Source organism: Vicugna pacos, chromosome 7 (genome assembly GCF_048564905.1).
Source record: "Vicugna pacos chromosome 7, VicPac4, whole genome shotgun sequence".
Lineage (NCBI taxonomy): Eukaryota > Metazoa > Chordata > Mammalia > Artiodactyla > Camelidae > Vicugna > Vicugna pacos.
Genome location: NC_132993.1, coordinates 9,854,365 through 9,866,966, shown reverse-complemented (window position 1 = coordinate 9,866,966; position 12,602 = coordinate 9,854,365). Strand labels below are relative to the sequence as shown.

Here is a 12,602-nt window from a genome sequence, read left to right as displayed (position 1 = left end):
ACTAACATAGTGCTGCAGGTCAATTATACCTCACTTAAAAAGCAAACTAACAAACAAAAAACCAGACTCATTGAAAAATAAATCACACTTGTAGGACTAGAGGCAGAGGCAGGAGAATGGAATTGGATAAAAGTGGCCCACATGTACAAACGTTCACTTATACACAAGTACTAGGAGTGTAACGAACAGTGTGATGAATGTAATTAACACTGACATATGTTGGATGTGAAAGTTAAGAGAGTAAATCTCAAAGTTCTCACAAGGAAAAATAGTTTTTCTTTTACTTTGTATCTATATGAGAAGACGGCTGTTCACTACACTTATTGGTGTAATAGTTTCATTGTGTATGTAAGTGAAATCAGTATGCTGTACACCTTAAACTTATGCCGTGTTATTGTCAATTATAACTCAGTATACCTGAAAGAAAAATAAATGGATAGAATAGAATAAAACAAAACATCTTTAAAAATAATTTATCCATGTCTATGTTGAGATCTAGGTAGATTCTTTAATACACTCGCTCAGTGCATTATTTCCCTCTGTCATTTTCAGATGTTTTATCCTCTTTTTTGAGTATGAAAAAATGAATGACTCCACTTACATGCAGGATGTCTCTTAGATCCTTTTATAACATGCAATGACTGTTTATTCCCACTTTCTGTATTGCTTATAATTTATCAGGAATTTAAGTAAACACTGTGCTTTCATTGACCTATTGTAACTTTTAACCATGTTCTTGTTAGATTCTTTGTAAGCTATTCTATATATTTTATTTCATCTTGAGTGAATATGACGTTGCAATTATTTAATTTGTACGTCTTTGGCATTAAAATTGTTTGTTTGTTTGAAAATTGGTTTTTAAAACACATTTTGAGTCTAACAGTTTTATTAATACTATTTGATTTTAACTTTGATTTTTGTTACGTGGTTTTGAATTTTTGTTTTCTTCACCCTGCTCCATGTCCCTGTGATGCAGAGGCATATCATATATGGATGTTCCAGGCTCAGTAATCCAGCGAGCCAGCAAGTGTACTGACTGCTGTACATGCACATTATCCAGCCGTGCTTCAGATATTTTCAACCTCCAGTCATATTTTTGTAAATGGCTCATTTTATATGTTGGGGTATGTCTTTATCCCTCATCCAGGTCACTTACAACTCTGATGACTTCCTGCCTTTACAGAGCCTGAAGTTTAGACAGCAGTGAGGGGTTAGGACATTTTCAGATCCCTTGTGAACATTTTCCCAGCCCTGGCCATGTGTGTGGCCCTCTAGTTACCCAGGAAGATCTTGAAGCTATTCACATCACTCATTTACTAAATCATCTTATTTCAAGTCTTTCCACTCAGGATTTTAAAGTTAGTCAGTCTGTTGTTACCAAATGCTGTTTCTTGCACTCACATGGCAACAGCTAATATTTTTTTTGCCTTTAAATGTTTTCAGCACATGGCTTCTGGGTCTCTGCCTCAGCCCTGGCAGAGTTTTGAGTTAAAGGAAAGGCAAGTCCTTTGAGCAGATCCTTCAAGGAGCCACCAAACAGGTCAAATAAAACAACCATTATTATTTGACTGTAAAGTCTCTTCTGCTCCCTCTGGTACTGGGTGTGTACCAGCAATGCACACTGCCTTCTTCAGGGCGGCCCTGGGCTAGGAAGTGGGGGGTGGCGTCAGGCAGGGTGAGTTCAGTTGCTACAATTCCCTCCCACTGACATTCAGCCATGTTTGTTTGTTTGTTGTCTATATTAAGCATTCTTCTGGCTGCTCTAGCTTTTGATTAGATTCCAGAACTTCATAGAAGTTTATTCTGACAGATTTTTCTATTTTATTTGTTACTTTTATGGAGAGAAATAATTTTTATTTTTCTATTCCATTTTTTACCAGTGTTCCTACATGGTGTTAATATTTTCTTGATCTTCTTACTCAGATGTAGTCTTAACCTGTTGGTCTGTAAAGACATTTAATGTCTCACTTAATGACCATTTTCAGTCCCGTACTGTTTTGTTTGTTTTGTTTTTTAACAGAATCTTTCAGTTTATGTATGTGACTACGTACTGCACATGGGCCTAATTTATCGGTACAGTGGAGTGACGAACTCTGGGTGGAAAAAAATGGCTAATGAAAGTCAGTAGTTGCACTTTTCCATCAAAATGCATGGAAACTAGAACTTTGTAACTCCCACCAGTCCCTGCTCAACATATATCCTACTGTGACGAATTTAGTTCCGTCTTGTTCTAGGTACCAGATGGCATTGCCAGTATTCTTTGTACAGTCAATATCTACTTAGCTTTACAAATGTATGTGCTTCTGTCATTGATCTTGATCTCTTTTTACAATGTGAACTTTCTTTCTGGGATCATATCGTGTCTGCCTGAAATGAAATCTTAGAATCTCCTTCAGTAATGATAGTTGAATCCAGACTGTCTCAGCACATGAATAGCTTTCGTTGTTTTCCATAGAAGAGTTTGTGGTAGGGTATGTGGTCTCTCATCTTGCCAGAAACTGAAGTCTAAATCTTAATGTGTATAAAGAATATTCTTTAAATTGGACCATTGATTCTTAACTTCCCACTTCAGAAATGGGGAGATTTGTTTTCTTATGATTTCTCATAATTCTCCACTCATACCTGCTGATTTTTGTTGGTTCCTGTAATACTATTTTTACGTTGTCAAGATTTGTGCAACTTATGTTTTGTTTAGCCACCATCATGCCCACAAGTTTGACTGTTCTTTCTCTAATTGAATGAATTGAGTGCTGCGTGAGAATCCTGTTACTGCTGTTTGTGGGCATATCTGTAATTGCAATTGGCTGAGAGATAGTTTTTTCAGAAGAATCCCATAGGGGCATACTTTATGAATTCTTATATGAATCTCGATTATATCTATATGTGTGTATGTATATATAATGAGTATATACCACTGTAATTATATTACTAAATACACTGTAGTAATGGCTTCCACATCCAGCCTGTGGAGCTTTAGCGTGGACCTTCTGTCCTTCAGCGGCTTTCTCATCATCTCTTCCCACTGCGGTTGAGTAGTGGTCCTTCAGATTAGTCCAACTCTATTGTTTTTGAATAATCTAGAGGCTTCGTGTGCAGGCGCTTTCCCTGGAGAAGGCTCTGATATGGACAAAAGAATAAAGGACCGTATGTTACCCGAGAGAGAAATGCATTCATAGAGTAACCTCTGATACCGGAAATCAGAATTCTGTTAACAGTTGCAGTAAACTCTGCCTTGCTATGTAAGTTTTGCAATATAGTTATTTCTTAGAAACTTCCCTAGGCTGTCATCTAAAGTGGATTTTTTAAAACATTTTTTATGAGTTATAGTCATTTTACAATATACAAAGTCCTACTGTATACCACAGCTAACTATATTCAATACCTTGTAATGGCATGTAATGAAAAAGAATATGAAATATAAATGAGTCACTCTGCTGTATACCAGAAATGAGCACAAGATTGCAAATTGACTATGGGTAAAAGAAAAGAAAATTGATTAAAAAATGCATTGCTAAATAAATAAATAAATAAAGTGGATTTTTTAAAAACATTTTTTACAGATCTATAATCATTTTACAATGTTGTGTCAAATTCCATTGTAGAGCACAATTTTTCAGTTATACATTAACATACATTTTCACATTTTTTTCTCTGTGAGCTACCATAAGATCTTGTGTATATTTCCCTGTGTTATACAGTATAATCTTGTTTATCTGTTCTACAATTTTGAAATCCCAGTCTATCCCTTCCCACCCTCTGCTCCCTTGGCAACCACAAGTTTGTATTCTATGTCTATGAGTCTGTTTCTGTTTTGTATTTATTCTTTGTTTGTTTTGTTTGTTTGTTTGTTTGTCTGTTTTTAGATTCCACATATAAGCGATCTCATATGGTATTTCTCTTTCTCTTTCTGGCTTACTTCACTTAGAATGACATTCTCCAGGAGCATCCATGTTGCTGCAAATGACGTTATGTTGTCGGTTTTTATGGATGAGTAGTATTCCATTGTATAAATATACCACCTCTTCTTTATCCAGTCATCTGTTGATGGACATTTAGGCTGTCTCCATGTCTTGGCTATTGTAATAGTGCTGCTGTGAACATTGGGGTGCAGGTGTCATCCTGAAGTAGGGTTCCTTCTGGATGTATGCCCAGGAGTGGGATTCCTGGGTCATATGGTAAGTCTATTCCTCATCTTTAGAGGAATATCCACATTGTTTTCCACAGTGGCTGCACCAAACTGCATTCCCACCAGCAGTGTAGTAGGGTTTGCCTTTCTCCACAGCCTCTCCAGCATTTGTCATTTGTGGATTTTTGAATGACGGCCATTCTGACTGGTGTGAGGTGATACCTCATTGTAGTTTTGGTTTGCATTTCTCTGATAATTAGTGATATTGAGCATTTTTTCATGTGCCTTTTGATCACTTGTATGTCTTCCTTGGAGAATTGCTTGTTTAGGTCTTTTGCCCATTTTTGGATTGGATTGTTTGGTTGTTTCTTATTAAGTCGTATGAGCTGCTTATATATTCTGGAGATCAAGCCTTTCTCTGTTTCATTTGCAAAAATTTTCTCCGATTCCGTAGGCTGTCTTTTTCTTTTACTTATGGTTTCCTTTGCTGTGCAGAAGCTTGTAAGTTTCATTAGGTCCCATTTGTTTATTCTTGCTTTTATTTCTATTGCTTGAGTAGACTCTTCTAGGAGAACATTTTTGAGATGTCTGTCAGATAATGTTTTGCCTATATTTTCTTCTAGGAGGTTTATTGTATCTTGTCTTATGTTTAAGTCTTTGATCCATTTTGAGTTGATTTTTGTGTATGGTATAAGGGAGTGTTCTAGCTTCATTGCTTTACATGCTGCTGTCCAGTTTTCCCAACATCATTTGCTGAAGAGACTGTCTTTATTCCATCGTATATTCTTGCCTCCTTTGTTGAAGATTAATTGACCAAAAGTTTGTGGGTTCATTTCTGGACTCTCTATTCTGTTCCATTGGTCTATATGTCTGTTTTGTACCAATACCATGCTGTCTTGATGACTGTAGCTCTATAGTATTCTCTGAAGTCTGGGAGAGTTATTCCTCCAGCCTCTTTCTTTCTCTTCAGTAATGCTTTGGCAATTCTAGGTCTTTGATGGTTCCACATAAATTTTATTGTAATTTGTTCTAGTTCTGTGTAATATGTCCTGGGTAATTTGATAGGGATTACATTAAACCTGTAGATTGCCTTAGGCAGTGTGACCATTTTAACAATATTGATTCTTCCAATCCAAGAGCATGGGATATCTTTCCATTTTTTAAAGTCTTCTTTAACTTCCTTCATCAATGGTTTATAGTTTTCTGTGTATAATTCTTTCACCTCCTTGGTTAGATTTATTCCTAGGTGTTTTATTACTTTGGGTGCTATTTTAAAGAGGATTGTTTCTTTACTTTCTTTTTCTGTTGATTCATCATTAGTGTAAAGAAATGCAACTGATTTTTGAACATTAATCTTTTAACCTGCTACCTTGCTGAATTCTTTGATCAGCTCTAGTAGTTTTTGTGTGGAAAGTGGATTATTGATGAGATTCAGGACTACTGTTTTGATAGAGATACTTGCCCTACCACAACGTAATATATAATGAGTCCCAATCCCACTGTCCAGAGTTGGAGAAAGAGCTTAAAGTTTCCCAGCTCAGTTACAGGGCTGACTGGGTAGAGAACCACATATGCCCATCACTCAAACCTTTGAGCTGCTATTGTTTCAATGCCTGTATTGAAAAGGAGAAAATTTATGTAGGCAATCTGAAAATATATAGGTAGGCAGAAGGGAAGGAAGGAGGGAAGGAAGACAGGAAGAAAGAAAGTAGATAGATTTGACCGAGAACTTTCATGTCCTGGCATTTAGTGTAAGAAAATAATAAAATATTATGCAAAAATATACATGTAAAACTTAGTCACTGTAGAACTGTGTAGCACCAACCTCATTAGAAGGTGATATATAAAATATTCATGTGCAAAAAATAGTGTGCATATGTTTAATGTATGTTGCACAGAAGTACTTGAAAAGGAAAATGTACATGATATTATTCTAAATAAAATGAATAGAGAAAACACTGTTTATATTATATAATTTTAATAATGTATATGAAAATATTTGTACAGTGAATAATGGAAAACTATATACACAAATTATTAACAATGCAAACATTTGGCTGAATGTGTCACATATGTATTATCTCTTTAATGATTTATCAATTTCATGTTTTTCTAAAACTATTGAGAAAAATTGATGTAAAAGTTAGATATGATGTAGATGCCACTTTATTAACACAATGCACCAGATTATTGAAATTTTGATATGTAAGTCTAAAATTTCCAGGAGCCTATAATTGTCCAAATACTAAGAAAAACAAAGGAACAAAATAAGCCAGATAATTAATAAGAGTTTTGGGATTCTAAATCTACTTTTTCCAAAAAAAACTACTATGTAATATTGAGAATATTTGATTTGATAGTAATGTTAACTTAGTAAAATAGATTTGGCTCTCCAAAATAAGTCAGTATAGATGTATTAGGATTAAATGAGTAAAGAATCCATTATCTTGTTAACAATTTATATGCTGTCCCAAAGTATATACTACCCTATTAATTGAAGATATCAAATTTGCAATAATTATGATTAAAAATTGTTTAATACCTAATAAACAGATATTGCTTTGAAAAGGAACAGATATTTTAGTGAAATAACTTATTCCAAGCTGAAGTGGGAAATCTTGAAGGTAAGTATAAGATAATTTGTTAAGCCAGAAAGAAGAAAGTACTTAAAAATGACAGATTAAGAATTTTCTAATGGAAATACCTGGGAGACACAACCTTAGCCAATGATATACATTAACACCATCCATACCGGGACAAATTAACATTATCTGTGTATTAATGGAAGGCATTAAGAAGGACTCCTTTTTTTTTGCCAAAAATGTTTAATATGAACTAAAACGTGGACAATCAATGGAAAACCCCAATTGAGGGACATGATACAAAGCAAGAACTCGTACTCTTCAAAAATATCAGTGAAATGGCAAGAAAGGCTAAGTAACTATTTAATATCAGAGAAAATGAGTATTATATGTGATATTGAACTTGAACCTTAGACTTCACAAGCAGAAAATGGTGTATTTAGACTTGTGAATCATGTTACTGTTACATATCCCGATTTTGGTAATTATACGGAGAACAGATTAGTGAATATCCTTGTTATTGTGGGAAAAATGAAAAGAATTTAGGAACAAATTACCAATATGTGAATATGGTTGCACTTGATTCTTATGCGGTTTACAGAAAATATGATGGACATATAGAGAAAATAATAAGGCAAACAGTAAAAAAAATTTGGTAAAATGTATATAATAGTATGTTTTATAATTCTGATAGTTATCTGAAAAGTTGAATTACTTCTCAAGAAAAGGTAAAAAGAAAAAAGAAAAGTCAAAGAAATATTGGCCAAAAAAATACTCAGTGTATTAGGGACAAGAACACAAACTTCCTCTGATTCACCCCAAATAAATAACCCTACTTTTCATTAATGTCTGGCTCTGACCTTTCCATCACACTTCAGTTCTTTACAGACTGTCGTTAGGAATGGAGGGCAACCAGTCATGGATCGCAGAGTTCATCCTGGTGGGATTCCAGCTCAGTGAAAAGATGGAATTGCTCCTCTTTGTTATCTTCTCCCTGTTATATACCTTCAACCTGCTGGCAAATGGCATGATCTTGGGACTCATTTGCCTGGACCCCAGACTGCACACCCCCATGTACTACTTCCTTTCTCATCTTGCCATCATTGACATGTCCTATGCTTCCAGCAATTTGCCCAATTTGCTGGCAAACCTAGTGAAACACACAAAAAAGATCTCCTTTGTCTTATGCATAATGCAGATGATTTTTAATTTGAATTTTGCTTCTATAGAGTGCCTGATTTTGGTGGTGATGTCCTATGACAGGTACGTGGCCATCTGCCACCCCCTCCAGTACACTGTCATCATGAACTGGAGAGTGTGCACGGTCCTGGCCATCGCTTCCTGGGCATGTGCATTTTCCATGGCCCTAGTACAAGTAAGTCTCTTTCTAAGATTGCCCTTCTGTGGGCCCCAGAAGGTGAACCACTTCTTCTGTGAAATTCAGTCTGTCCTCAAAGTGACCTGTGGTGAAACCTGGATCAATGACATCTTCCTCTTTGCTGAAGGTGTGTTTATCTTAGTTGGGCCCCTTTCCTTGATGCTGGTGTCCTATGTGCACATCCTCTGGGCCATCCTGAAGATCCAGTCCAAGGAGGGCCGCAAGAAAGCCTTTTCCACCTGCTCCTCCCACCTCTGTGTGGTGGGGTTCTACTTTGGCATAGCCATGATGGTTTACTTGGTCCCAGAGAGTAGTCAACGAGATGAGCAGAAGAAAATCCTTTTCCTGTTTTACACCCTCTTCAACCCACTGCTGAACCCCCTTGTCTACAGTCTAAGGAATGCTCAAGTGAAGGCTGCCTTCCACAGAGTATTCCAGAAAGAGAGGACAATGTGAAGGAGGGTAAAATTTTGATCCAGTGGACTTTTCCCCTTAGGATATGTGATTGCTGCTGTAAAAAATCAAGAAAACTCCCCAATAAGAAGCATGATTTACTTGCCCAAGAGAACATGAACATGATTGCAGAATATGAATCCCTAAGCCATCATTCCTCAGTGGAGACAATATATAGGCCAGATTTCCTTTGTGGAAACAGAAGGAGTCAATAGGTTGCAGCACCTCAGACAAGCACAAAGGCAAGAAGAGATACAGTAAGTGTTTAGACATTTTGATGGCATTTTACCTGCCCATAACTACTTCCCCTCCCTGGCGCAGTATGTCAGGATCAGGAGAAAATTCCCAAATCTCAACTCTCCCCCAAGAGGGAAAGAGAAGAATGGACCATACATACTACTTGGTAGCTTTTCAGAGAATGTTGTTTCCCTTTTCTGACTCAGCACTGATGGACATGGCAGTTTTTTAGTTCCTTGTTGGGGCCACTGATAAAAAGGGCAACCAATCAAAGTTTGCACAGCTGTATAGGATTGTAGAACATCAAAGAAACACCAGGGGGAGCAAGTTTGCACAAGCTTCAGAAAAAAACAAACAAACAAAATCAGGGCAACCTCTTTTACCAGGAAAATACACGCACTGTCTCAGAGAAACTACATCCCCAGACAAGCTTGGCGAGATCCTCAGAATCTCTAGCAGGGCTAATTGCTGAAGATCTTCACAAACTCAATCAGTAAAAACTTGGAGAAGTAGCTGTTTTTCCAAAAGCCCAAATCTCAAAGTTCACAAGGTATACAGTGAAACAGGGACCTATCAAAGGAACAAAATAAATCTCAAGAAACATCCTAAGGAAATGTAGATTTATGAGTTACCTTGCAAAGAAACCAATATAATCATCTTAACAATGTTTAGTATTGAAAAGAATATGGATGACAACTAAACAAAATGAGGAACATGATACATGAAGAAAATAAATATATCAGAGATAAAAACTGAAAAAAAAAAAAACCAAACAGAAATTCTGAAACTGAATTGAGCAATTCACTAGAGAGGCTCAAGAGCAGAAATTAGGAACTAGCTGGAAACAGATGAAAATAAAACACAACATACCAGAAATGGGATGCTGCCAAAACAGTACTGAGAAGTTAATTTACAGCAGCAAACGCATGCATTTAAAAAGAGAAAAGATTGCAAATCAACAATGTCACTTTACCTTTGAACCAGAAATAGAAGTTGACAGAAGAAAGGAAATAATAAATACTAGAATATATATAAACAAAGTAGAGAATAGGATAAACAGTCAATTGGTAGAAAAAAATCAGTGAAACCAAGAATTGGTTTTCTGAGAAATTCAAAATATTAGCAAACCCTTAGCTAGACTGACAAAGAGATATATTTAGAATATTCAAATTCACAGGAACACAAAGTAGAATTGTAGTTACAAGGGACTAGGAGGGAACAATGGGGAGTTATTATTAAATTGGTGCAGAATTTCAGTTTGGGATGAAAACATTATGGAGATGGATGTTGATGATGGTTGCCCACAGTGTGAATGACTTAAGTCACCAAACTGTACATTTAAAAATTTCTAGAAAGGCCGGTTCATGATGGCAAAGTACGACCCTGAGCTCATCAACTCCTATGAACACACCAGAGCTACAACTGCATAAGAAGAGCTCTCTTTGAGGGCAAACTGAAGTAGAACAACTCTTGAACAACTCTTGTACAACTGAAGTAGAAGAACAGCTCTTGAACAACTTTTGTATAATGAAAAAAAAAAACACCAAACATGTAAGAGGGAAAGAAAAGTGATCTACTGGGGACCACACCCCCAGGGGGCATCTTGGAAGAGGAGGGGGATATGACAAGATGGGGATCCTTCCCAAGGAGCAAGGAGTTCAAGCACCATGTTGGGTATCACATCCCTGGTGTCCAGCACCGGGAAGACAAGCTCCCTTTGCTGGTTTTGTAAACAAGGCTTATGACTTAGAGAACCTCAGGGCTATAGGAAATCTTTACTTCCCTATTAAGGTGTGCACACATGGACTTGACTGCTCCCAATTCCAGTGCAAAGGCAGCAAATTAAAAAATGCCTTGTGCTCTGGCCAGACTGCCAAAATGACCCCAATCCCTCTGGCTCCATCCCCCGCTCCCACCACCAAACTGGTGGTGCCATTGTGATTCAAGGGAAGCCCCAGCCCATGATAAGCCCTGGATCTAGTCCCCTGGACTCAGCCCCTCCCACCCTTGCTGAGGCAGTTGCTCCTAGTGTGACCCAGAAGAAGCCTCAGCCTGCATCAGACTCCAGCTCTAACCCCACTCACCCTTGGCTTTAGTTCTACCCCAAGCAAGGAGATGGCACCAGCATATGCCTTCCCCTGCAAAAAGCCTCAGGCTATACTTGCCTTACATCCAGTTGTTACACAAAGACAATGGGCACATGGAGACTGCATAAGGATTCTCCTGCACACACAACTTCAAGACTGGAGTAGGCATCTATTTTGCCTAATTTCAGAGACAAAGTCAAAGAACATGAGAAGACAAATATGTTCCAAATGAAAGAACATGATAAAAACTCAAAGTAAAACCATAATGAAATGGAGATAAGTACCTGAGAAAGAGTTCAAAGCAATGGTCATAAAATGCTCACTGATCTCAGGACTAGAATAGAGGGACACAGTGAGAACTTCAAAAAAGAATTAGAAAATATAAAAAATACAAATCAGAGCTGAAGAATACAATACCTGATATGAAAAATAGACTAGAAAAAATCAACAGCACATTAGGTGATACAGAAAATGCATAAGTGACCTGGAAGACAGAATAGACTCTGGTTGGAAAATCACTCAGTCAGTACAGCAAAGAGAAAAGAAAGTAATGCAGATAGTTTAAGGGACCTCTGAAACAATAATAAGCATTCTAACATTCACATTATAGGGGTCCCAGAAGGAGAAGAGGGAAAGAAAGAAGCAGAAAATGTGTTTGATTATGTAATGGCTGAGAAGTTTCCTAACATAAAAGAAACAGACATCCAGGTTCAGGAAACACAGAGTCCCAAGAAGATGAACTCAAAGAGATCCACACCAAGACAGATCATAATTAAAATAGCAAAATTTAAAGATAAAAAGAATTTCAAAGGCAACAAGAGAAAAACAGTCACATACAAGGGAACCTCCATAAGACTATCAGCTGATTTTTCAGCAGAAACTTTGCAGGTCAGAGGGAGTAGCATGATATATTTAAAGTGCTGAAAGGAAGAACCCGTATTCAACAATACTCTATCCAGGAAGGTTATCATTCAGAAATGAAGGAAAGAGAGTTTGCCAGACAAGCAGAAACCAAGAGTTCATCACCATTAAACCAACTTTACAAGAAATGTTAAGTGGTCTTCAGGCGAAAAAGAAAGAACCAAACAAGAAGTAAGAAAATATATAAAAGAAAAAAATCTAACTGGTAAAGGTAAATATATAGTAAAGGCAGTGGATCAACCACTTAAGTAAGCTAGTGTAAAGGTTGAAAGACAAAAGTTGTAAAATCAATTATAACTAAAATAATCAGTTGAGGAATACAAATTAAGATGTAAAATATACCCAAACACAACACTTGTGGAAAGGGGAGTAAAAAATCTAGAGCTTTTAAAATGTGTTTGAACTTAAACAGCTATCACTTTAAAAGAAATATATATAGGTCAGTATATATAAACCTCACAGTAAGCACAAACTGAAAACCTACAATAGATACACACACACACACACACATACCAGAGAGAAAGAAATCCAAACATAACACTAAAAATCATCAAACGGCAAGTGAAGAGATTAGAAGGATAGAAGTGATAAGACCTACAAAAACAATCAGAAAACTAACAAAATGGCAGTAGTTACTTGTCAATAACCACTTTAAATGTAAATGGACTAAATGCTCCAGTCAAAAGACATAGGATGGCTGAATGGGTTTTTAAAAGACCAATCTATATGCTGTCTATAGGAGACTTACAACAGAACTAAAGTCACAAAGGGATTGAAAGTGAAGGGATGGAAAAAGATACTCCATGAAAATTGAAATG

The 12,602-nt window shown here is 36.7% G+C and overlaps 1 protein-coding gene and 1 long non-coding RNA gene across 2 annotated transcripts in view; both read left to right on the top strand.

Moving 5' to 3' along the window:
* LOC140697291 (uncharacterized) overlaps nucleotides 1-12,602 on the top strand; it is a 79,044-nt gene that overhangs the window by 51,153 nt on the left and 15,289 nt on the right. The window lies entirely within an intron of this gene.
* LOC102525280 (olfactory receptor 2A2-like) lies at nucleotides 7,610-8,542 on the top strand. Its single transcript, XM_006219815.3, has one exon. The coding sequence runs from the start codon at nucleotides 7,610-7,612 to the stop codon at nucleotides 8,540-8,542; it is 933 nt and encodes a 310-aa protein (XP_006219877.1).